Source organism: Anabrus simplex, chromosome 1 (assembly GCF_040414725.1).
Source record: "Anabrus simplex isolate iqAnaSimp1 chromosome 1, ASM4041472v1, whole genome shotgun sequence".
Lineage (NCBI taxonomy): Eukaryota > Metazoa > Arthropoda > Insecta > Orthoptera > Tettigoniidae > Anabrus > Anabrus simplex.
The window spans coordinates 1315527462-1315555086 of record NC_090265.1 but is presented as its reverse complement, the minus strand read 5'-3'; the positions used below and the strand labels follow the sequence as shown (position 1 = coordinate 1315555086).

Here is a 27625-nt window from a genome sequence, read left to right as displayed (position 1 = left end):
TATTACGAAGTAGAATCTAGAAGTTTAAATGTGTCACTGAAAATTCTATGTTCTCTCGGAACTTCATGAGAAGAAAACACAAGTTCAAATATGACATTAATATTCTATGTTCACACAGTTTGTTTCAAAAACGCTAGTTTAAGTGTGGTACTCGGAAATATTGTATGTTCCTACAGTTTGTTTCGAAAACACAAGTTCAATATGACATTTGGAAATATTCTGTTTCCACAGTTTGTTATGAAAACACAAGTTCAATATGACACTTGAAAAATTACAACACTTGGAGAAATTGTCACACGCGGAATAAAATTTGTTCCTTTGGAACGCCACTCTTTGTAAAGAAAACACAAGTCCTAATGTGGCACTTGAGGAGAAAAACTATGTTCCACTTCCACTGGAACCGAGTACTAGAGAGTTAGAGTATAGTCCCACCGAAATGCAGAGTCCCGACAGGACATAGGTTCGGTCTTACGCACTTATAGAGGAGCTCCACCCGTCACCCGTATCGCAGAGATGGTGGAGTATACTGCCTATCTGTGGCTTTTTTTACGGGGAGAGCCCCCGTTTCCCCACTCCCCCGTCGTGGCAATCGACTCAATCTACATTGCCTCCGACATGCTATTAGTTTCTAAGTAGAAAGAGATAGCTGGGAAGAGTGGGAAATGATACAAGGAGTATCTGCCTGTTTCCATGTTAGACACGTTACCAGACGAGTTTGTTTTGGTAGGATGGTGTTAAGGTGTGGTATTGAAGGGTCAGGGAAAAATCACATAGGCAGAAAAGAGCCTACATGTAAAACCTGACATCTTTTGATAGCACATGCAAGGATGTGGGCTGGAAAAGTCCAGAGATTGTGTTAGTTAGAAGTATGTGTCATGCAATCATAACCATTTTCCTAGCTTTTGTCAATTATTATGGGGAATCAGTCCTTCTTGTTACTGCCTGGTGCGGCTCGGGTTCGCTGGCGTCTGAGCTTTGGGCCACAGGTTAGTCCCTTGGTCCAGCAGCTTACGGTCCCTGGCGCCAAGACTCCTTTAAGGAGAAGGGGAGTAGAACCAAGCCTTACTTAGGGTAAGGGGCTTCTTCTTTCTCGCCGGTTGCCGTCCCTTCCTTGCGGTGTTGGTGGCACACACTTGTCTCTGCAACTACATACATACATACATACATACATACATACATACATACATACATACATACATACATACATACATACATACATACATCATTATCATATATACATTATACTTTTTCTTGTTAGAATGTGGGCCGCTCTTCCGCTCTCATGTCCTGTAAAACAAGTAAACAATTAAATAATTAAATGTTAGCTGCTGGAGTGGGTTTTCTGTCTACTCCCTTGTCACTGGCGGGAGGCGGGGGTGGATTGGGTCGTCTCTTATTATGGCTGTGTTGCCTTCGTCATGGTGTGTTTCTTTTCTCAGTCCTTCCTCGCTATATTCCCTGTGATGGCTAGATCTGTAACATAACATAATTTAGGACCAGGGTGTAGGTAAACATGCATATACATATATACAGGTGTTTGTAGTGCAGTGTGTGTGCTTATTATTAGGTGAAGCGGTGTAGTGAGTTGGTGTCAGCTTAGGAGTGGGTGGGGGGGGGCGTTTTTGGACTCCCGGCCTCCTTACCCTGTGGCTGAACAGAATGTGCTTCGGCATGGGGTATTTGGTGTATAGATCGACGTCGTAGCGTCCTATTCCACTGACTAGTGGGTTGATCTTATTACCCCATGACTTCGTGTACATTCGGAGGGTTTGTATGTATTGCCTTATCGAGCTGACTTTCGCAATTCCGCGTAGGTGGCGTATTGGTGTGTCATACGGGAGTCTAGCCGCTGCTCGAATGCATTTGGTTTGTATTAGTTCCAGCTTATCCCGGTTCGTCATAGCAGTGTAGCTCCAGGCAGGGGCTGCGTACGTTATTATTGGCCTAATTATGGCCTTGTACATGTTGATTGCTACTCTCTTGTTAATACTGGATCTTTTATTCAGTATAGGATAGAGCTGTGACAGTCGTGCGTGTGTTTTCCGCTGGATGTCTTTAATGTGATATAGCATGGTTAGTTTTCTATTTAAGGCTACTCCTAGATATTTGACCTTGTCGTGCCATGCTATATCTTGATTAAATAGTTCGAGCGGTTTGATATTGGCTGGCCTATGTGTGCGTTTGTTCTTCCTAGTGAACAACACAGCTTGGCATTTGTCAACGTTGACCTTGATACGCCATTTGGTTAGCCAGGTCTCGAGGGTTCGCAGTGCTACTTGTAGTCTCTTTCGGGTGCATGCTAGCTGAGGGTGTTGTACTGTGATAGCAGTGTCATCCGCGTAGAGGTGCGTGGTAGTGAGTTCGGCTGTCGGCATGTCATTCATAAATATGATGAACAGGATTGGGCCTATTAGTGACCCCTGGGCTACGCCCGCCCTGATCGGTCGCGTGCTTGACAGTGTGTTGTGAACATCTACTTGGAACTCTCGGCCTTCCAGGTATGATTTAATTAATCTTATGTACCCTGGGTGGAATTAGAGGTATTCGCTAATAGGCCTTCGTGCCATACTTTATTGAATGCCTTCTGGATATCAAGGAATACCGTGCCTGTGTCCCTCCGTTTGTTTAGTTCGATGGTCGCTTGTTCTATAACCCGGGTAAGCAGTTGCGGGGCGGAGTGGCCGATCCTAAAACCGATTTGTTCATTTCGAATGATTCCGTTTTCCTTGATATGTGCTATTAGCCTTTTCAACAGTATTTTCTCGAATACTTTGCTGAGGGCGTCCAGGAGGCTGATGGGCCTGTAATTATTATGGTTAGATTTGTCCTTGCCTGGTTTGCCAAATACAACGATTCTCGCCTTTTTCCAGTGTTCTGGGTAATACTGCAATTGAAACATTGTATTGTATATTTTAGTGAGTAGTGCGAGGGCTTTCGGAGTTAGCTTTTTGAGTATTATGTGCTGAATCTCATCTGGGCCGGGTGCCTTCTTCGGATTGAGGTGATCTATTACCCACTTAATTTCGTGGAAATTAGTCTTCTTAACCTCGGGCTTAGGTGCATTTGCTAGGAATTCCGCTACCTTGGCCTCTTTCTAGTGAAGGCGGGATCTGACGGTTCGTTATTGGGCGTAAAGGCCGCTTCTAGTGAGTCAGCTATCACCTCGGCTTTATCTTGGTTTTCGTATACTGGTCCGTTAGGACCCTTAATTGTTGGGATCACGTGAGGTTCTCGCGTGAAATATCTCGCTAAGTTCCACACCGGTCTGGTATTTGTATCAAACGTACTCAGTTTGTTATTCCAGATCCGCGACCTGTATACCATTAGTTCGGTTTCGATTTCAGTTCTGAGTTCATTTTTACGTATCCGGTCTTCATCGCGGTGGTATCGGGCCCAGTTGCGCTTGCGTATTAGATCTTTAATGTGGGCCGGTATTTCGATGTTAGTGTGTTGTTTAGGTTTGTGTACCGGGATGCTCGTTGTTGTGGCTGCCTGGATCGCATTTATGAATGTTTTTAAGGATTCATCCGTTTGGGCTGGGTTTACTGTTTTTATGTCCTTGGTCCCCTGTAGGAGTGAATCGAGTTTTCTTTCGAATTTACCCCATTTGGCTGCTTTATAGTTAAGTCCGCGCTTGGGCTTATTCTCATATTCTTCTGGGTTCGCTTCCAGTGTAAATATCATTGGTTGATGTCTCGATCCTAGGTCGTTTATGACTTTTATGCTGTGTCTTAGAGGAATATGTCGCAGTAGGGCTATGTCTAGTATATCGGAGACCTGATCGTTCGGCGCTAGGAACGTGGGTTCACTGGGGGTTGTTACCACATAGTCCTGGGATAGCATGTGGTTGTACAGCCTTGTGCCTTCTGAGTTAGGTCTCAGGCAGCCCCAGCTAGCGTGTTTCAAATTTAGGTCGCCTCCTAGGATCGTGTTTCGATTTAGTCCTAGTGCCGTTTCAATGTCTTGTGTGTTAAGGCTTTTCGGTCTGGGGTATGCCGATATGACATTGATGAGTGTTCCTCGCACTGGCATGGCAATTCCGCATGCCTCCAGCTTGACCAATTCTGGTAAGTCTAGTTCCATATGTTTAATGTCCTTCCTTACCAGAACAGCCACCCCTCCGACTCTATTAGCCTTGTCGCTTCTGTGTAATTTGTAGCCTCTTGTGGTGAACTTCTTTCCCGGTGGGAGGAAGATTTCTGTTAGGAGAGCTACGTGTATGGTATTCGCGGCTAGGAAGGCTTCGAGTTCGAATTTTCTGGACCTGACGCCCTGGCAGTTCCATATTAATACTCGAAGCCCCTACGTGTTGTTGTTGTTGTTATTATTATTAGTATTGTCGTCGTCGTCGTCGTGTTGTTCAGACATCTCGGGTCAGGAGGCCAGAGATCGCATTAGCCAGGTCCCTTAGCCAGGGGAATGGGAGCATGTTGGCAATCAAAACCCCAGTGGTTATGATTTCCGTGAGGTTCAAGTTCGGAAAGATGGTTTTCAGGATTTCTTCTATCCTTTCCTTGAACGCCTTTACTTTTATTTTCCCCTCGGGCTGCTGTACCTGTTTCTGTGTAGGTGGTGGGGCAGATGTGGTGTGAGGGGCGAGCGTAGGGGGCGGTATTGCGGATGCAGGTTTGCTGTCGGCAAGTGTCCTGCGGGGGGGTGGAGCTGGCCTGCAGTGGGCCCTGTGGCAGCTCGGGGTGAGCTTGCGTGGTCTTAACCTGCCTTTGGTTCCTTGGATGGGGCTGGGCCTTCTTTCTGTCGGAGGACTTGGCTTGGACGGTGGTGGGGGCTGGTTAGGCTGAGGGCCCGGGGTTGTGTTCTCCCTCCGTCCGTATAGGTTTAACATTTCAGATGCCTCCGCCTGACGGGCGCCGGGTGCCTGAAGGGCCTTGTTTTTGGCCCTTTGTGCCTGAAGGGTCCTTTTTGCCTGAGGAGCCTGATTTCTTCTTGCGTGAAGCGCCTGTGCCTAAAGGGCCTGCTTGGGCTTTAGGGTTGCCACGCTTGTCACCCTTTGGCCCTTTGCCTTGATAGGCGGCTTCGAAGTCCCTGCGGCTGGGACAGTCCTTAAAATTAGCCGCGTGTTTCCCCCCCGCATTTAGCGCACTTAACGTACGCGGGGTCACCGCCGTGGGGGCAGTTGCGGGACAAGTGGATGGCGGCGCATCTGCGGCATCTGGACTCCAGTCGGCACGCCGCCCTTGGCTGGCCTATTCGCTGTTCCCATTCGCACCACGGAGAATGCGGGGATATCCTGTGCTTTCAATGCAAGCTGGATTTCGTCCGCATTGCTTCCGCTTATGGGGGTCCTCACTACAAACCGCTTCATAGTGCTGTTGGGCAATACTTTTACAAAATTAATATTCAGCCCTTTTAGCACTTCGATAGCGATTTCATAGCTCTCAAAGCTCGACATGTGCAGCCGGATCGCTTCACGCGCGTCTACTCTCGGCCTAGAGAAGCAATAATTCCTCTGTTCATGCGGTAGCTTTTTGAGGAGCTCCATTTCGAGTGTCTTGGTGTCCTTGGTGTAGACCGTGAGGTGTGGGGGTCTTGACCCCTTACGGGTGGTTGGTTTTGTTTGTTGTGGTGGTTGAGGTGGGCTCAGCCGAGTCTGTCTCTTGTGTGTGCTGTGGCTGGGTTGAGCCGATAGATGTTTCTGTGCTGGTTTTAGCTTGGGTACTTGGCTTGCGTGCCCCGCCTTTCTGAGCCTTGCGGCTCAGGGGCTGGGGTTCCTTGCCTTTCCCCTTCCCCCTCTTCCTCACTTTAGCCTCCCTGAAGCCGTCACCCTGGTTTCCCGGCTGGGTGGCTGGGACCTCGGGTTCGGTCACCCCGTGCTCGCGGAGTCCCCCTCCCTCGGAGCTTTCAGATTCGGCCTCCCGGGATGTACCTGATAGTTCCATCACCAGTCGAGCCTCGTCCGAGTCCGAGTTTCTCGTTCGCACGGGTGGGAGTTGGACTTCAGTTGGCGCCTTCCGCCGAGTCCGTCTCTTCTCTTTCCTTCCCTTGTGGGCTGTTGCCTCTGCGCTCAGGTTGGCAGAACTGGGTCCCACTTTCCCGGCGTCTGGTTGGCTGACCACTGGGTCGGGTTTGAGAGTTCGGTTTGCGTTGGGGGTGAAGCGCATTATTGCTTTTTTCTGGAAATGCGAGCCTGGTCCCGTGTGTGTTCATGTAGGAACATCCTGATTCGAGCTAGTGGGCGCGGGATGATCCGTTGTTAAGCGGGTCCCTGGACCGCAGAGTTCCCTAACTAACCCTAGGTACCGAGGAGCGGTAACCGGTTGGGGCAGGTAGTGTAGTCTCTCGAAGGTCTCGGTGAGAGGAGAGGGACAGCGGAGCGATAGGCACGTACGTCCTCTCGCTAGTGCAGTCGAACTCGTCCTCCCTATCTGTGGCCTGCCTTGCTTTTATACCTGGAGCCGATGAAGCATCTCGAAACATGGATATTTACCACCTCAATAACTCCTAAAGTACATGGTAGATTTACTGAAGAATTTGATCGTTTGCAGCTGCTGTTATGGTCTCAACGTTGGCAGCGCAAAAATAATTGTGTGTTAACTCCAAATAGACTTTACAGATGGGTCGGAACATCATCAAATATGGTCATGCCTCGCTGCTTGAAGCCGGCCCGAGACGGCTACGTCACTGCTGTGTACGTCAGCGGAGTTCGGCGGGCTTGCCTATCCTTCACCTCGCGCGAAGTTTAACTCTCATACTTCGAACTTGCTCTCGTAGCAGTGTTTCCGGTACAATACAGAAACCCTTTTATTACGATTGTTACAGGCTGCAATTAACGTAGATTAAAAATTGTTTTAATTCTTCGAAGTCTTTAACCGAAAACTCAACTATAATGCTGAGTAGTTCATAAACTCTTTAAAATTACACAGCATACTCCTCGGCAAGGACAGACTCTGTGGACGACAAACACTACATTTACTTTCACTGTTCAGTATTCAATCGGTTTTACGTTATACACGAAATATGTGTTATTTGAATGAAGCTTTCATACCTGACCTGGTCTCCATTATCAGGTTATTTGCAGTTTATGACCTTATGCATCATAAGATTGTTGAACGAGAATCCTCTCCTTTTGTCTCTGAGTATCGTCTTGTAGCGAGAAAAATGTATTTGCACATCACATGATTTAACGGAGGCGTACTTGAATAGAGTAAAATTACTTGGAGAAAATTCCTGGAAATCTGCAGATGAAGGGTTTCCACAAAGAATGCCTCTTATTCCACGCAGGTACAAAAGTCCGCTGTTTTTTCCTAGTACATTTTCTAATTTTTTGTACACCCTAGATGCCACTGTTCCTGTCGCATGCTCATACAATCGGTCAATTGCACCCTAGGCTTTAGGGCGCATTAAGTCCATATCACAACCGAGCTCGATAGCTGCAGTCCCTTAAGTGCGGCCAGTATCCAGTATTCGGGAGATAGGTGGTTCGAACCCCACTGTCGGCAGCCCTGAAGATGGTTTTCCGTGGTTTCCCATTTTCACACCAGGTAAATGCTGGGGCTGTACCTTAATTAAGGCCACGGCCGCTTCCTTCCCAGTCCTAGCCCTTTCCTATCCCATCGTCGCCATAAGACCTATCTGTGTCGGTGCGACATAAAGCCAATAGCAAAAAAAAAGTCCATATCACAAATGGGACGTAATCGGTTTCAGGTCACATTTAACTATGCGGCACAAGCAAATGCCTTTCTACGTAATCCTATACTTTCTACCTTTTAAGTTAAGGCATATATTCCTAGTTCAAATGCTCTTCGTGTTGGCATCATTCGAGGTGTTCATAAGGCATTAAGGATGATGAAATTCTCACAAAGTTGAAATAAATAGCCCCGGTAAAATCCACACAACGGCTTAATAGGATAGAAGTTCAAAATGATCGTATTGAATACATCCCCACAGGATCCGTGAAAGTCGTTTTTCGCACCCAGAACGTGCCACAACAGGTTTCCGTATTTCAAGTATATTTGGACGTTGAACCCTTTATATTTGCTCCCATAATATGTAAGAAATTTCATAGGTATGGGCACACAGAGAGACACTGTAAAGCACAAGTATATAGATGTGGACTCTGTTCTTTACAACATGCAATAAATCAGTGTACTGAAAACTTTCGTCAATGTGCACAACACTGTAAAGGACCGCATTCGACCGGCTACTCAATGTACCGAACACAAACATCAACAACTCATTAGAAAGATAATGAATACTGAAAATATTACATTAGGCCAAATCTAAAATTGCTCCCCCATCTTACTATCCTGAACAGCACTCACAACAACTTCCCCCGCTTTCTCGCGAACCCACTTCACCCCTCCCCCCCCTATTGAAAAGCCTCGAAAGCGTAAGTTCACGCAAGTCGTACTTCAAAAGCCCAGACCCACTCCTCCCCGGGTATGACAGGGCAGGTTACCTGGCCCTCCTTCGAGAGCAGACCGTACCGCCAACGCAACCAGTATTGTGTCCAATTACCCCAGCCCTCCCCCCCCCCTTCCCAACCCCAACCCTCTACGTCCAAGGCATTCGACATGCCCCCTCGTGTTCCATTATTCCAGCCGGAGCACCCAGTCAAGCGTCAAAAAGACTTTCTACGCAACCAAATACAATAAACACTGTTATTTCTTTTATAAATATTGGAAGATCAACCACAGATAGCCTCCGTCATTTATCAACTAAGAGACCGTATACCCCATATCATTGATTTTTATGATCACCATCGCCCAATGGAACGCCATGAGCGTCCTTCAGAAAAAGTATGAATTGCAGTTGATTATTCAAGAAACCTCCCCGCAAATTATCGCAATACAAGAAACCTGGTTTTCACCTCACATCAGTTTTCATATTTCAGGATATCACCTTGAACGTCATGACGGTCAGGGTTTCGGAGGTGTAACATTATTCATTCACCATACCCTCCCTTATCAATTACTACCTATCTCCTATTTCATTCCCAATACTTTGGCCATAGGAATAACGTACAGGAACTTACATCTTATTAACATATATTGTCCTCCAGACATTTTCATTTCCGAACCAATTGAACTGAACTGAACATAACAGGCTTTCGCCCAGTTACAATGTTCCAATAAAATAAACACTCACAGACTATTTATAGCTAGACACTAACTACTTACTACTTAACTACTTCTAAATCTACTTTGTAGCATCTTGCACATGGGCGGGTCGCCAGCTCCACATGCAACACACCACCTAACTAAACTAACTACTTTACTACATGAATATACTACTTAACTACTTCTAAATCTACTTGTAGCATCTTGCACATGGGCGGATTGCCAGCTCCACATGCAACACACCACCTAACTGAACTAACTACTTTACTACATGAATATATACTAAATCTATCCTAAATCTGTCTGGCCGCGACATCACCCCTGGTGAGGAACTGCTACTACCCTTCCCTGGGATGTCACGACCAGACATGTCTCATGAGGCTCGGAAACCGATACCTCATAGACCCTTTAAGCTGTCAATGTTATTTCCTCACCACTCCTTCCTGTAACAACCCACATGTGTGCGGATTGCCTAGCTCTACATGTAGGCTGTCACACCTATATTTCACTGCCGAGACGGATTCCATAACTCGGCTCATCTTTCACTGTCTCATTGACAACTTACTTCCTCTAACCTAACACTATTCACTACTTAACTCTACTTTACATGTGCAGACGTACCGAATCAACACATTAGCTTGAGATAGGTCAGGCCTATCCCCGTCTCTTCCAACTCTGCTGAACGTCAGCAGCCAAAAACAAACAAACTAACAAAACCAAACTAAAATAAAACCAAAATAAAATAAAATAAAACGGGCAAACAAACAACCAACAATCTCAACAGAAGGTAGCCAAAACAAACTAACAAAACCAAAGTAAAATAAAACAGGCAGACAAACAACAACAACCTCATTAGAAGTAATACAGTACGGCTTACATATCAATGAACTGAATCTACTAATTAGAAATATACAATGCCTAAGGAACAAGGGACAAAACTGAACAGATATGAAAAACGAAATAATACTAAACTTATAATTATTGTCGCCCTTAGTTATTAGTGAGTTAAACTCTATAATGTTCCATATCTGTGAATCAAAGTTGTTTTATGTACATACATGTTTACAAAACTTCGTTATTATTAACCCATACAGAGATGATACTTCAGATAACTACTTTCCGTATGTTTTCTTCTACTGAATATAATCAATTTTAAACTTCTTATTCAGTGTACGGGTAACTGGTCGATTTGGAGTCTCCCTCTTCCAACTTCGGTCGTCCGAAGTAGGAGAGCCGAGACTTGGTTCATCCTGAAATACTAGCATGCATTCCTGTATGTGTAGCTTAAGTGTCCCATAATATCCTTTTAACCATGTGTACTCGTGCTGATTTCGCTGTTTCATTTTTTTTTCAGCAGCATGTGCCCCTTCCCTCATGCACTAATTTCATTTTTTCTCCCACAAGCTTTTTATAATTGTGAATAATTTTGATAGTTTCCCTGGCCTTCTCCATTCCCTGTTTATTAATTTGACAAGAGTATAGTACTCAGATTCTCTTTCCATTTTATTTATCTCTTCCGCTCCCAAGTATTTAACCCGTAATGCTCTTGTACTTTCACACTGTCTCAAGAAATGTGCATTTCCTAACTCCTTTTCACACAATAAACATGTATTTGCAACTTCTGTAAATGCCTTATTTTTATAAACTCCCACCAACCACCATATCATTCCCCTGTATTCTCTTTTGGTTAATTTATCATGTATTATTACCCTCAGCTCTTAGCCTTTGTATTTCTATATCTGCTACCCTCTGTGCCACTCTCCCACAGACTTTTCTTTCTTCTAAATCGTTGTCCCAATAGTTCCCCATCCCAATTCCTTCTAGTATTTTCTTTAAGTTGCCCGCCCAGTACCCATCCTGATACCTCATTTGGTGTCGATAAGCTATATCTAGAATTTCTCCCCCTCCTCCCCTTTTTAACCTAAACCAATATTTTATTAATCTCTTAATTATATCCACTTTTATATTAATGTCAGTACACATTAATCTTGCTCCACTATTCGCTGTAGATATTGGTAAGCCTGTAATTATTTTAATAAATCTACTAGTGACTGAATCGAGCATTACTATTTCCTTTTCTGTGCCCCATACTTCTGAACCGTATATCATTTTAGATTTAATCACAGCGTTGTATACATTTCTTTGTACCCTAAAATCAATATTAGGCATCCTGTTATCTAATATTCTTATACTAGCTAGGGCTGCTGTACCAATCAGTTTTGCTCTCTTGACGTGTTCAGACCAATTCCCATTTCCTGATATGATAATTCCTAAATATTCTAACTTATTAACTACTTCCAGATTTACTCCTTCAAGATACCATTTTTCCTTTTTTGCTAATTTGTTCCCGTTTTTGCACACCATTACTCTAGTTTTCTGTGCGTTAATTTTCATATTCCGCTCTTTACAGTACTTCTCGATACCATCAATACTTTTTTGCATTGCAACTGGCGTTAGTGTGAACAGGAGTATGTCGTCAGCAAAGACAAGACCAGGAATATCCTGATTTTCTAAACACGGCAGTGCTAATCTTTCCTCAACTTCAAATTCTAGTATATCGTTAATGAACAATAAAAATAAAATCGGTGACAATTTACATCCCTGTTTCAAACCCATTTTAGAAATAATATCTCCTACTACTACTCCTTCTTTGACTCTCACAGTACACTTTACTTCAGCATATATCTTTTCTATAGCCCTTATCATTTTACATGACACTCCTACTTGTCTCAATCTAGTAACGACTGCCCCCCTGTTCACAGTATCGAATGCTTTTTCTAAATCTATTGATGTAATATAGAGCTTTCCACGTTTTTTCTTTACATATTTGTCAATAAGAGTTCTCACAATAAAAACATTATCTGGTGTTGTTCTTCCTCTTCTGAAGCCACTTTGAAATTTCGAGAGGATTGAATGTCTCTCCGCCCAGTTCCTTAGTCTATTTGCTAGTATACCCGTATATACTTTTCCCAATGTATCTAATAAGGTAATTCCCCTATAGTTTCCTGGATTTAATCTATCCCCTTTATTTTTGTATATAGGGCATATAATCCCCTCTTTCCAAGCTTTTGGAAATATTTTATTGAATATTTTATTGAATATCTTTGTCAAAATTTCCAACATGCCGCTTCGTTCCCCCACCTCTTTCCAAAATTCATATGTGATACCTGAAATAGCTCCTGATTTTCCATTTTTGGCTCGTTGTAACAGGTTCCTTATTTCATGAGTCGAAATATCCTCATCTAATTCAGGCAGAGTGACACTGAAACCCCTCGAAACAGTAATCCCCTCATGCTGAGCTCTCCATTTGTCTTCTTTATTCAATAATTTCTCGAAATACTGGACCCATGTACTATAACTTACATTGGTCCCCCCAGAGCCCGACTTCTTCTTGGTTATTTGATTTATTTTATCCCATACTTTCCTACTGTCATTGTCCTTGCACTTTTTATTTATGTCTGCAGCCATCTTTTGTTGCCATTCCAACTTCGTCTTTCTTAACAATTCTCTGTATTCTTTCCTTTTTTTACAAAATTCGTTTCTAGCTACTTGACCACCATCCACCCTGTATCTCCTAAGTGCCTTCATAACTTGTGACTTTTTCTTTACACATTCTGTATTATACCATCCACCTCTTATCTGCGTTTTACTTAGATTTTGCCTCATACCTTTTCCTGCCATTCCTATTAAATTTTCTATCCTGGTTAGGGCTTCCTCCACTCTATTCTCTTCTATCAATTTTACAATACCTATTTTCCAAATCTCAAAATTGTCTCCATTGAAGTACTCTCTGAATTCATTTCCTAATTCTTCTCTCCAACGATACCTAGCTATTTTCCTCTCCTGTACGCTATCGTAAACGATTTCTTGCGTTCCTATCTCTTGAATAATTAATTTTATAGATACTGGCATATGATTTGCCTCTGCCCAATCCTTAATGATTATCTCTTTGATAATTTGCAAACTATCCCTACAGCATACAACTAGGTCAATTGTACTGCCCCCATTTTCTACTATATAGGTTAGTTTTCCACTCTCATCTCCAAACCACCACCCATTCAATATATAAAGCTCCTCTACCACGCATAACTCTAGTAGTTTTTCTCCATTTCTGTTACATTCTTTATCCTGGCTATTTCTATTAACTAGTAATACCCCGTCCTCAGGTTGACTATAAACTGGTTTCTTGTCCCCTATCCTCGCGTTAAGATCGCCCATAATAATAATGCTTGCTTGATCATACATACTTCTCATTCGTCTAATTTCTGTCGCTAAATTCTCAAAAAAATCATTCTGCGCAAATGGGGAGCTCAAAGGTGGATTATATATAAAAGCTATACATAATTCATTCCTCCAATTTACCCTATCTAATATTCTTATCCAGATTAATTCCTTAAACTCAGATTCTAACCGCTGTATTCTATCTTTTAAGTTGTTTTTGATAACCACTGAAATTCCGCCCGACATCCTTCCTCTATTGGATCTCCTTGATCCATATTGACTCCATACGATACACCCTTCTATCTTTAAGTCTTTCTTGTAATCAGCCCAAGTTTCTACAAGCCCAAGGATGTCCATTTCTTCCAGTAGCTCTTTAAAGTCTTCGTTACCTATTTTGCTCCATACTCCTTCAATGTTAACACATGATACCTTTAACTCTAGTTATTTTTTACCTCTATATTCTAAACTCCCTGACTTACTTCTAGTTATTCTAGATCTTTCCACTTCCATTATACTTCCCTCCGGAGAGCAAATAACGTCCTTCTCAGATAGTTCTTCTGTGAGTTTTAATCTACTACCTGAACCCATCCCCTTCTTCTGAAAAAAGTCCTTTAGACTCACTGACCTACGCCCGGAAGTATCCTCAGCTCCTCCACGCGGCGCCGCTGTTGACATCCGGCTCGCCTCGTCGTTCCTCCCACTGTTATTTAACTCCGCTGGAAGATCTGACGTAGGGTGTTGAATCACCTGTCCGGGGTTATCAACCCGAGCATCGCACGTATACTCTGGAATCTCTTGTGTCATCACTCCTTCACCATGCACTTCCGCTGATGACCCAAACTGCTTACTTCGTTCCTTAAACATATCACCCAGATCACTGACCGTCCACGTTCTCGCCCAGGTATCTCCCATCACATGCAAGCGGTTTCCTCTTATAAATGCCCGTAGATTCGATTTTCTTGCTTGTCGTAAATGGAATTGTAGAACTCTTTGCTCTTGGAGGCTGTTTCTGTCCATATCCCTTTTTATCCAAATTCTGCTGCCCTTCAAGTTCCTCGCACTATTCAAAATTTGGCTTGCCATTAATGTGGAAACAAACTTAATTCTAACAGGTCTTCTTCCTCTATTCTTTCCCATCCTATACACATCATCTATCTCCCTTTCGGTACACTCAATGCCTAATTTCTCTCTCATTAGCGTAAGGACTGAGCTCATCAATTCCATCTTAGATTCTCCTTCCGTTTCATCCAGTCCGTAAATAATAATACTTCTTCTCTTCTCCTCCTCCGTTCGTCTGCTATCTCGCCATTGAAGTACCTGTACTTGTTCTTCTAGCTCCTGTATCCTCTTTTTTATTATAGCTCTTTCTTCCCTGTCTTCTCTTATCTTCGCCTTTATTTCTGTTAGATCTTTGGTTATGCTGTCCTTCATATCGTTGATTTGTTGGAACTGTGCTCATTTCCGAACCACAGTGGTCTCAATTTTATTCCCAATTTGATAATTTGTCGCATGTTATTTTCCTCGGGGACCCCATACACCGTGGGGAAGTATTATAGACGCCTCTAGGGGCACTCACCTCCTAACGGCCTCCCCCCTGCATGATCTTACTATTTTAAATGATGGTTCCCCTACAAAACTCTCCTCCCGGATCCCCTCCAAGCGCAGTTGTTCTAACGTTATGTCGTCGCTTTATGGCTCCCTTTATCATATGGCACACTTTATCCGATACGTTTGCTAGCGACCATTTTCCCATTATTATTACATACGGTATAGGCAAACCCATTTCTCTCCATTGTAACCCAGAACGAGTGAGCAATATCCGAACACTCCGTAACTTTGATCCCCAAACATACAACACCTATCTCATTACACACCTCAGTCAATTACACGATCAACAATTAACGTAGTCAACATTAATTACAATACTCAACAATTACATTAATACTTTTCATCCATACAAATCAGTTCCACACTCTCCGCCTCGCCCCTCACAATGCATATATTGGTGGGATAGAGAGTGTCACCAGCTGATACAAAAGCGTCGAGTGCTATTTAGAACATATCGTAAAGCTTTAACTCCTTCCAGTTATTTAAAACTTAAACAACATATTGCGCATTCAAAACAAATGTTCAACTATAAACGCAGAAAAGCTTGGAGAGAGTTTATCACATCCTTTTCTACCCATATACCATCCATTCAACTGTGGAATGCGATACGAGCCCTCACGCGCGTATCGCAACATTCAGTACAAAAAACAATCCCCAGCTCAATTCTATCTCCATTCCTTCTTTAACTTCAGATTACACCGTCCCTCCCTCAGTCTTCACAGAAATTTCCCCAAATCTTCAGTATTCAGCTTTGCTACCGCCTATCCATATACGAGAATTAGACTCGGTCCTAACAAATGCATCCAATTCTTCACCGGGACCAGATTATATTACGTATAACATGCTACGCTGATTAACCGATCGAGCCAGACACGTTCTTCTCACTTTCTATAATACCTCCTCTGTCCCAAAATAATAGTCGCATTCCGTCAACGAGCTTTTATTGTTAACAACGGCAACGTAATAGCAATGTAAGCACAGAACAGTGATGTTTGCTCTGTCGCAGAGCATATAAACTGGTTTAGCAGTCTGGGACATATGCGTATGACCTTGGTAGGCGGTCGCATGAACCGAGATGTTCAGATCAACGCAAGCTATCGGTGTATGCAGTGGTAGTGTCGTGAGCCAGACGCTTTGTGTGTACAATAGATGTCAATACGAAGTACGTACCGTTTATATATTGTACTTGCAGTGATAAAATGCCATTGAAGAAATGGGAAGGGTGAAAAATATTGATGATGATCACAGGAGGGTCATTTATGAGCATTTACTCCGTGTAAGTAATGATGGCATCTTGCAGAGAGGTGTAATAAAGGAAAGTGCTGTAAAATTTGCCGTTCATAGACGGTCCATAGAGCGCATATGGAAACAAGGTGAGAACTCCATAATGAATGACAACATTGTTGCTGATGTTTCCGCTAGAATGAAAGGGAGAGTCTGTAGAAAGAAGAAATACATAGATCACGATAGAGTTAAAAACATTCCATTGTGTCAAAGAAAGACTATCAGATCTGTAGCTGTCGCTTTGGGTATGGCAAAATCAACAGTGCATCGCAGAATTCGAGAAAAAGCTGTTCGACGACATTCATCAAGACTAAAACCAACACTGAACTTCACAGGAGAACAGAAGCGTTTGCAGTTTTGTTTGTCAGTGTTGGATCCAGCAATTTCGATACGCAGAGCAAGATTTCAGGACATGTTCGATCGGATTCATGTTGATGAACAATGGTTTTATATGACTGCAGAAAAAAGACGATTTTACCTTGCTGCTGAAGAACCCTATCCACATCGAACCTGTCAGAATAAACGCTTCATTACGAAAGCGATGTTTCTAGCAGCAGTGGCACGTCCCCCTCCTGATTCAATGCGTAACCAGTATTTTGATGGTAAACTTGGGGTATTTCCATTCATCGCCCAGGAACCAGCAAAACGCAATAGCAAAAATAGGCCTAGGGGGACACTGGTTACGAAACCTATCCAATCCGTTACACAGGACGAATACAGAAAGATGCTAATCGAGAAAGTTCTTCAAGCTATCCAGTTAAAATGGCCCTCATGGACAGCATCAAAACCCATCTACACACAACAGGATAATGCAAAACCGCACATTGATCCGTCTGATCCTGAGTTTAAAGCTGCCGCTTGTAATACTGGTCTAACCATACAATTGTACTGTCAGTCTCCAAATAGCCCAGACATGAATGTCCTAGATCTCGGCTTCTTCCATGCCATACAGTCTCTCCAATATCACGAGGCAACATCCGCAGTAAATGAACTTCAACGTCCTTCCTGCTGAGACATTGAATAATGTTTTCCTGACCCTGCAACAAGTTATGATTGAATGAATGGAGGTTCATGGAAAGAACTGTTACAACCTGCCTCACATGGGGAAAAAGAAACTGCAACGACAGGGGTGTATATCTCTTGTTCTGCAGTGTGATTCCGCTATTGTCATATCAGCTCGTGCTGCCTTAGAACGTGTTGAGTGATCAGGTGCAGTTGTGAGTACTGTAAATAGCATCAGCTTGGTGTGGTGTATTAGTGTTATAAGTATATTCCTTTCTGTATGGTTTATTGCCAATAAATTACTTGCGAAAGAAATGCGACTATTATTCTGGGACAGAGGAAGTACTATCTTACTAACTACCCACACACCCATCTCGTGGAATACCCATACTAAAACCCCACAAGACATCATCTGACCCAACCAGTTATCGCGGAATTGTCTTAGGCTCATGTATCGGTAAGACCATTTTAAACATTCTTCTGCAACGCTTCGTTTGGACATTAGACATTATAATCTACTCCTTAAAACCCAATATGCTTTTTTGAAAGGGAAAAGCACGCAAGACCCAGTAAATATTCTTATTATTGACATCCTGTTAGCGCGACATCACAAACAAAGTACTATTGCAAAATTTTTGACATACAAGGAGCGTATGACTCCGTGCCCCTACACCTTCCTTGAGAAAAACTTGCGTTGAAAGGTATTCCTCTTAAATTCATATATATTTTGAAACAATTATAGACATATCGTAAGCTAACAATTAAATCCCCCACCCATCACCTTCCCAGTCGCCAGTCTTCGCATGGGCTACCTCAAGGTAATATATTAAGTGGGCTTCTGTTTGCACTTTATATGAGCGATCTTGAACAACTTATTCTACAATCTGCTAGACTATTAGTTTATGATTTTGTATTATATTTTTATCGTAATAGTATATATGAATGTAAAAACTTTATCCAGTGTGATGAGTAATGTCTTAACCTAGCTCAACCTGTATGGTTTAAAACTTTCAATTATTAAAAATGCGGCGGTGCTTTCTACACAAAAACGCAGCTATGACCGCTCCCCTATCATGTCTGACGGGAATGAAATTCCTTTCACTACCCATCAGACATACCTAGGGATTCTCATCGGCCATAAACTCAACTGGAAACTACATATAAATAACTTACGTCAAAAAGTTGCCGGGTATATAAAAATACCGTACTGAAAACAGTCACGCAACGTAATTGGGGAGCAGATCCTACAGCAGCGCTTTCCTTATCTCGAGCAACAATAAGGTCATATTTGGATTATATTGCAACTATAATTGACACCGCACCCATCTCCACTTTACAACAACTCGGTACTATAGAGTATCAAGCTATACGTATTTGCTTGGGAGCCCTCCGATCTACATTCACCAACGCCTTACTTGTAGAATCCGGTGAACATCCACTTTTTATTCGACGTCAAATGTTAGCCAAAATATACCTCCTTAAAAAACTTGCACTTTTGAATTCACCGCTCATCCCGAAATTACAACTTTTACATGAATATTATACTACAAAAGCTCCTAGAAACGCTCGCGCGCCAGCAATATATTTTGCATACACAGAATTACATATATACCGCTCTTCTTTATTGAGAACCCCTACGTTGCCTATGCATTACTTTTCCTTAAATAGTCTTCATTATAATCCTTACATTGCAATACCCCCTGCGGCCAATTTCCCAGGATTTCATCTTTCGTCGCACAATCAACACAATATTTAAGAAGTAACTTTAACCTCACGTCGTTGCGCAACAGAAGAATCATTATTTCTCTAAAAACGTTAAACAAAATCGTAAGAAATAAATTTAATTCCATAGGACTGCTCAATTTTATCTCCTTTCATGTTCCACGAGCTGGAGCTCGCATGAACACAGTATTTCAAGTTCCAAGATCTAGAACATCTCATCATTTGAACTCGCCATTTATTAAAATGCTACGATTTTATAACACATTTGCTGCAGGAATAGATTTATTTTCAGAATCACACACTGTCATTAATATACATTTAAAGGCCTGTGTTTCTAATTTATAAATTCAGACTCCTTTTCTATATAATAGGTGCTCTTTAACTTATTTATTAATATAGTCACTTACTACTTTATTTATATCTTTGTTGCAATTCTTGTATTTTTATAGTGTAGAAATAATCATTGTTGTACTCTGGATTGTCATTGTCTCTGTGTATGTGTTTTCCATTCATTCTTCTTCCTTGTCTTTATTATCTTCAGCATTATTATTGTGTATTTATCTTTACTTACATGTATGCATTATAAGTACTGTTGACTGTTGTGTTAAGAAGGTACTGCATTGGGCTTACTGCCTGTGTACTTTCAAAAAGTCAAATAAATAAATAAATAAATAAATAAATAAATATTGAGCCTAGGTATAAAAAGCTAAGATTACCTCTTACGGACTGTGGTATTAACATGTACACAGATGGGTCTAAAACTCCACAGGGAATCGGGGCTGCATTCTTTGTCTCTAACACCCTTGTTACTGAACATTACCAGTTACCACAAACTTTTTCCATTTATTCTGCTGAACTGTTTGCGATCCGTCAAGCGTTAATTTATATTAAAAACCATTCATTTCCGAAAGCAAATCTATACCGATGCATTAAGCGTGTTACAGTCCCTAACTTCTTGTAAATCATCTTTTAATTGGTACTTGTACAATTTCAGACATCTCATTTATCAACTTGAACAGTCTGGAGTTTATTTAACTTTAGTATGGATACCCGGGCATTCCGGAATAACAGGCAATGAACAAGTGGATTCTGCGGCAAAACACACAAACAGCTCCCCTTACAGTAGCCATACCCCCGACAGACGCAAGGATGCAGCATATCATACTTGGCAGAAGGAATGGTGTAAATCTGCCAGGCTTAAAGGAAAATGTTATCAAATTCAACCTCGCATACCTATTAAGCCTTGGTATACGCACGGTTCATACACTCGACGACACATTACCAACATCGTTCGTTCACGCTTTAACCATGCCCTTACCCCACAGTGCAAATATCGCTTTCATCTCATCAACTTATCCCACTGTATATGTGGAGATCAAGATGGGGACATTAACCATTTACTCTGCCATTGTCCTGTTTATTCTTCTGCACGGCGAATATTTTTTGCACGATTACCACGCATAAACACCCCCTTTTCCAACCAGTGTTTCTTGTATATTACTTGACCTCACCCCTGTTATGATTCAAATAACCAATCGTTTTCTTGATGACGCTAAATTAGTTTTGTAAACATTAGTATTGCACATGTTTCCTTGAAGGTCATACGCTCCTGCTTCCACTCGTGATGTGTTTATACGTATCTCTTAAATGGGGTCAAGGTATACGGTTAACTGTCTTAGTGCTGTGAGTGCATTATTGCCCTCGAGAGGGTGATATTTTACAATGTTTTATATGACTGCGAAATATGTCACGAGTTCATATATTTTCCCAAGTAGCAGATGATTTCATCCGTGTGGGCAATACTTGTCTTTCTTTGCTAATTTGGTTAAGCACCCTAGCATTCTTCGGTATATGTATGAATATTAGCACTTTCATGTCTTTGGAACAAGTGAAAAGTGTTATAATGTGTATACTGCTATAAAACACGTCTAGTGACTGGGCGACACATCAAGAGTCCATAATTTTCCAGAAGAAGAAAGAAGATATAGAAACATTCCATACACTACTTTTCAATGGCTCTTCCGTAGGAGTATATCCCAGTCTATTCTGAAAAATAATTTCTAGACCCTACTCTGACTTTTTTAAACAAAATTTAAAAATGACCAAAATATGTTGTTATACTGAGATTTTGTTCAAAATGTGCCACAAAACTAACAAAAGTCTAAGTATGAATTTTATGCCCATTAAAACTTGTTTAATTTTTATTATCATGCTTGGAAAAGTGTTGAAAATCTAAGATTACATGGTATAATGTTAAGAAAAAGATATGACTTGACATAGAAATCCGCCCCCTACTAATAACGGTGCTTGTTTCTTTATTGTAAATATTTGGTATTTCATCTGAATATTACAGTAATACTTCTATTTCAGGTTGAAGGACAATGTCTCGGAATCTAGTCCAGTACGTGGTGATGCGGGGAGACCTGGCTAAGAAATGGAATGTGGGCGCTTTAATAGCTCAAGCCTGCCATGCCTGCTGTGCTGTTACTCACCTGTTCCATGAAGACCCCTACACTCAAGAGTACTTGAAGGACCTTGACAGTATGCATAAAGTCGTGTTAGAGGTAATCAAACGGTAGCTAAGTTCTGTTTTTTATTTTTCATTTAAACATAAAATTATCTAAAATGCATAACTAGAAAAAGAAAGTACATCCAATGACTAGCGGCGGTAAAAATACGGCCCGTGCACACCAACCTTAATAGCATTATTAGGAAGAAGAATTTATGCAAGTCTTACTTGGAATTCTTGATAGAGGAGAGATGTGTTCATTGCGATGTCCTGGAACCCACCATCCCGCCCCCAGAAGCACATTTACTTCTATTTATTATTAATAATAATACATACATACATACATTATCATTATAGACTGTTATGCCTTTCAGCGTTCAGTCTGCAAGCCTCTGTGAAATTACTAAACGTCGCCACAATCCTCGATTTGCAACTAGTGTTGTGGCCTCATTTAGTTCTATACCTCTTATCTTTAAATCGTTAGAAACCGAGTCTAACCATCGTCGTCTTGGTCTACCTCTACTTCTCTTACCCTCCATAGCAGAGTCCATTATTCTCCTAGGTAACCTATCCTCCTCCATTCGCCTCACATGACCCCACCACCAAAGCCGGTTTATGCGAACAGCTTCATCCATCGAGTTCATTCCTAAATTAGCCTTTATCTCCTCATTCCGAGTACCATCCTGCCATTGTTCCCACCTGTTTGTACCAGCAATCATTCTTGCTACTTTCATGTCTGTTACTTCTAACTTATGAATAAGATATCCTGAGTCCACCCAGCTTTCGCTCCCGTAAAGCAAAGTTGGTCTGAAAACATTCCGATGTAAAGATAGTTTCATCTGGGAGCTCACTTCCTTCTTACAGAATACTGTTGATCGCAGCTGCGAGCTCACTGCATTAGCTTTACGACACCTTGATTCAATCTCACTTACTATATTACCATCCTGGGAGAACACACAACCTAAATACTTGAAATTATCGACCTGTTCTAGCTTTGTATCACCCACCTGACATTCAATTCTGTTGAATTTCTTACCTACTGACATCAATTTAGTCTTCGAGAGGCTAATTTTCATACCATACTCATTGCACGTATTTTGTAGTTCCCAGATATTAGACTGTAGGCTTTCGGCACAATCTGCCATTAGGACCAAATCGTCAGCATAGGCCAGACTGCTTACTACATTTCCACCAAATTGAATCCCTCCCTGCCATTTTATACCTTTCAGCAGATGATCCATGTAAACTACGAACAGCAAAGGTGAAAGATCACAGCCTTGTCTAACCCCTGTAAGTACCCTGAACCAAGAACTCATTCTACCATCAGTTCTCACTGAAGCCCAGTTGTCAACATAAATGCCTTCGATTGCTTTTAATAACCTGCCTTTAATTCCATAGTCCCCCAGTATGGCGAACATCTTTTCCTTCGGTACCCTGTCATAAGCTTTCTCTAGATCTACAAAACATAAACACAACTGCCTATTCCTCTCGTAGCATTTTTCAATTACCTGGTGCATACTGAAAATCTGATCCTGACAGCCTCTCTGTGGTCTGAAACCACACTGGTTTTCATCCAGCTTCCTCTCAACGACTGCTCGCACCCTCCCTTCCAAGATGCCAGTGAATACTTTGCCAGGTATACTAATCAATGACATACCTTGATAGTTGTTGCAATCCTTCCTGTTCCCTTGCTTATAGATAGGTGCAATTACTGCTTTTCCCCAATCTGAAGGTACCTTACCAACACTCCATGCTAATTTTACTACTCTATGAAGCCATTTCATCCCTGCCTTCCCACTACACTTCACCATTTCAGGTCTAATTTCATCTATTCCTGCTGCCTTATGACAATGGAGTTTATTTACCATCCTTTCCACTTCCTCAAGCATAATTTCACCAACATCATTTTCCTCCTCCCCATTTGCTTGGCTGTTCACAACACCACCAGGATGATTTCCTTTTACATTGAGAAGATGTTCAAAATATTCCCTCCACCTCTCCAGTGATTCCCTGGGATCTATTTTGAGTTCACCTGAATTACTCAAAACACTGTTCATTTCCTTTTTCCCTCCCTTCCTAAGATTCTTTATTACTGTCCAGAAAGGTTTCCCTGCTGCTTGACCTAGCCTTTCCAGGTTGTTACCAAAATCTTCCCAGGACTTCTTTTTGGATTCAACAACTATTTGTTTTGCTCTGTTTCTTTCATCTACGCACAACTCCCTGTCTGCCTCGGCCCTTGTTTGGAGCCATTTTTGATAAGCCTTCTTTTTACGTTTACATGCTGCTCTCACTTCCTCATTCCACCAAGATGTTCGCCTTTTCCCATCTTTACACACAGTTGTTCCTAGGCATTCCCTTGCTGTTTCTACTACAGCATCCCTGTATGCCACCCATTCACTTTCTATATCCTGAACCTGCTTACTGTATACTGTTCGAAACTTCTCACTAATCATATCCATGTACTTCTGTCTAATTTGCTCGTCCTGGAGATTTTCTACCCTTATTCGTTTGCAGACAGATTTCACTTTCTCTACCCTAGGCTTAGAGATACTTAGTTCACTACAGATCAGATAGTGGTCTGTATCATCGAAAAATCCGCGGAAAACTCGTACATTCCTAACAGATTTCCTGAATTCGAAGTCTGTCAAGATATAGTCTATTATGGATCTGGTACCCCTAACCTCCCATGTGTAGCGGTGAATAGCCTTATGCTTGAAGAATGTATTCGTAACAACTAAACCCATACTAGCATAGAAGTCCAGCAAACGCTTCCCATTCCCATTAGCTTCCATATCTTCCCCACATTTACCAATCACCCTTTCGTATCCTTCAGTTCTATTCCCAACTCTCGCATTGAAATCGCCCATTAGCACTATTCTATCCTTGCTGTTGACCCTGACCACAATGTCACTCAATGCTTCATAAAACTTGTCAACTTCATCCTCATCTGCACCCTCACATGGTGAATACACGGACACAATTCTAGTCCTAATTCCTCCAACTGACAAATCTACCCACATCATTCGCTCATTTACATGCCTAACAGAAACTATGTTCCGTGCAATGGTATTCCTGATAAAGAGCCCTACCCCAGACTCTGCCCTTCCCTTTCTAACACCCGTCAAGTACACTTTATAATCTCCTATATCTTCCTCGTTATCTCCCCTTACCCGAATATCACTTACTCCTAGCACATCCAGATGCATCCTCTTTGCTGACTCAGCCAGTTCTACCTTCTTTCTTCCATAAGCCCCATTAATATTGATAGCTCCCCATCGAATTCCATTTCGTTCGCCAAGTTGTTTTCAAGGAGTCCCTCGCCTGTCAAATGGGAGTGGGACTCCATTACTCCCATAGGTCCGAGGCTTGCTTAAAATGTTCTGAGCTCAGTAAATTCATGAAGCAGGATGCTGCCCTACTTGCACATAGTCCAAGTGAGGATCTCTCCTCTAATGGGTTATGGACCACCGGTGAATTGTATAGTCCTAGCCGCCTGAGCACAAGGAGGGCCAGGACTCAGAATATGTCCGAGATGCCCACTCCCATTCCATAGTAACCGGTATCCCGACTCTCAGGACCACTTACTAGGCCACTCAGGCGTTGCCCGTGGTTCACGAACTAGGACGTGACTACAGTAACCCACAAACATGAACCACAATAATAATAATAATAATAATAATAATAATAATAATAATAATAATAATAACAAATACATCGCAAATGGGAAATATCCCGGTGGCAATGGTCACTTACAGTTGTGTAATAATTAAGTAAAGTTAACATAATTACCCAACAAAACAAACAAACAAGCAACAAGAGTACAGCAAGTAATTCCATGGAAAGAAAATATTACAAGAAATACTACTAGTTTAATATTCTAAATCCAGCATCATCATATACAAATTCACACACAACTTAAGTATTTCCAGTACTTAACACTACGGCTTACAATACTATAGGTTGAACTTACTACCAGCTTTTTAAACACTACAAGTGATAATAAAGTAAGTTAAAAACATAACTACCCAACATTACAACAACACGAGTACAAAAAGCAATTCCATAGAAACAATTACATGAAATAATACTAGTTTAACATACCAGCATCATCATATAAGCCTACAGTTTCATTCACAATTATTTCCAGTACTTAACATTGTGGCTTACAAAGCTATAGGTTGAGCTTACTACTAGCTTAACATTACAAGTTATAATAAAGTAAGGTTAAAACATAATTACCCAACAGCAACAGCAACAACAATAACAAGAGTACAACAAGCAATTCCATGGAAAGGAAAAGGTACAAGAAATACTACTCGTTTAACTCTCTAAATCCACAATGATCATATAAAATTTCATACACAACTTAAGTATTTCCAGTGCTTAACACTACAGTTTATAATACTATAGGCTCCGTGCGTATAGCACTGTGCTGCTGCGGGTGGATACTACGAGAACTAGTTAGAGGTATCTTCATCAACACCTCACCATAAGAAGCTGGAATATGTGTGACGTTTAAATGCATTTATTCAGTTATTTCACAGTGTTGTCTTAACATGATTATTTTTTTATTGTCGCAACATTCCGACAGAATGATGTGCTTGTGTTGGCTATATTAATAGATACTGTAACACAGAGCTTTCTTTGCGACCTCACGAAATGGATTTGAAAAGACGGTGGATCGTAGCAGTAAATCGCAAGAAGTGATTCAGGATTTGTACATTTATTTAGTACATAACATTTTACAAAATGTAAAGGTTAACAATTATAAACAAATTATTATAGCAATGTTAAATTTCAAAGTAAGCTACAATAGGCCATCTTTTTGAAAGCGCACACATCACAACAGATATAGTGTATTATATTAACATAATCTTAATGATAGCCATAATAATAATAATACTGACGGAGTTGGATGTCAACACCAACTTCTACAAGACCATGCAGAAGACGATGGTCATTGCCACGACTGGAATTGTACGGAAATTTATTGGTTCAAATTCTAGGTAAAAATGTAGTGTAAATTAAGTTTTATTGCGCTTTTATTTCCTAAAATCTGTACAATTGCTTGAATATCATTAGCACAAAAGTGTGCAAAATAATAATAATAATAACAACAACAACAACAACAACATACCGTATTGTACTACAGACCACAGTTTTATAGTGTTTTGTCACAACCTCACGAAATGGATTTAAAAAGCCAGTAGACAAATATAATTACAGAAATAGACCTCCATTACACAATATTAATAGTTCACAGATATTCCGCATTTTACATACGTAAAGTTCTGTCCTCGCCCGAAGTGGTGCAACTCTTTTCAAGCAACCCCTAATGAACATGAGCTGCATGTACCCTCATGTCAATCTTAAGTTTCTGTTTGTATCGGGAATCAAGCTCGGGCCCCCGACGAAGGAAAGTAGTGGCGCTAACCGTTATATTACAGAGGTGGTCGTGATCATATTATAAATACAGACACAATCATTTATTGGCTACGTTAAGATATTCTGATATTTTCTCCTCCCACAACATTTTTGACAGTGTACATTCGGTTTTAAAATCTGGAATTTCAATTGGTCCGACATCAAACCTGTGCCTTTTTTTCTTCAGAAAAAGGTCCTCTAAGCTCTTCTCCTTGTTTTATTTCTCTTTCCCCGCTTTTGAAGTGCGAGGTCGAGACCGTTCACAGGGTTGATCAGTACGCGAAGTGACATGTTCTGAGTAAAATGTATAAATAACAGCAGTAATATTCTTTTGCCAAAGCCTCCTTAGCAACATTAAGCTACGCTAATATAACGAATTGGAATTAGAACAAATATATTTTTCTGAAGACAGCGTTGTTGAATGTGTACATGAACATTAATCTCGTTATCACCACAAATAATACATTAATTACTATGTTGCCTCTATCATGAAATGGTAGTGTCTCTAGTGAACCAACGTTTTTCTCTTATCATATTTGCTGTTATTCGCTTTGTTGCTATTTCCTGCGAACAGTTTTACTTTAAAATGTAATACATGACCACTTTCTGGAAGTTCGGAATACTTTGGCCGCTTGTTGTTGCATAAAACATTCTGAAATCCCACTGCTATTATTTAGTCGGCCGTGGCAGCATGCTGTCAGACGACTGAGATATGTATGCGGTGATCGCATTAACTTACAGTATTCGCCACTCGCAGCGCAGTGGTGCATTTTTCTCA

The 27625-nt window shown here is 41.4% G+C and overlaps 1 protein-coding gene across 5 annotated transcripts in view; it reads left to right on the top strand.

Annotated features, from left to right (window-relative positions):
* LOC136858293 (putative peptidyl-tRNA hydrolase PTRHD1) overlaps positions 1-27625 on the top strand; it is a 151709-nt gene that overhangs the window by 58074 nt on the left and 66010 nt on the right. For all 5 annotated transcript variants that reach the window (XM_067137718.2, XM_067137719.2, XM_067137721.2 and 2 more), the window contains one exon: positions 21285-21478. In XM_067137718.2, the coding sequence (XP_066993819.2) occupies positions 21296-21478 (183 nt within the window). In that variant the 5' untranslated portion in view covers positions 21285-21295. The remainder of the gene's footprint in view (positions 1-21284; positions 21479-27625) is intronic.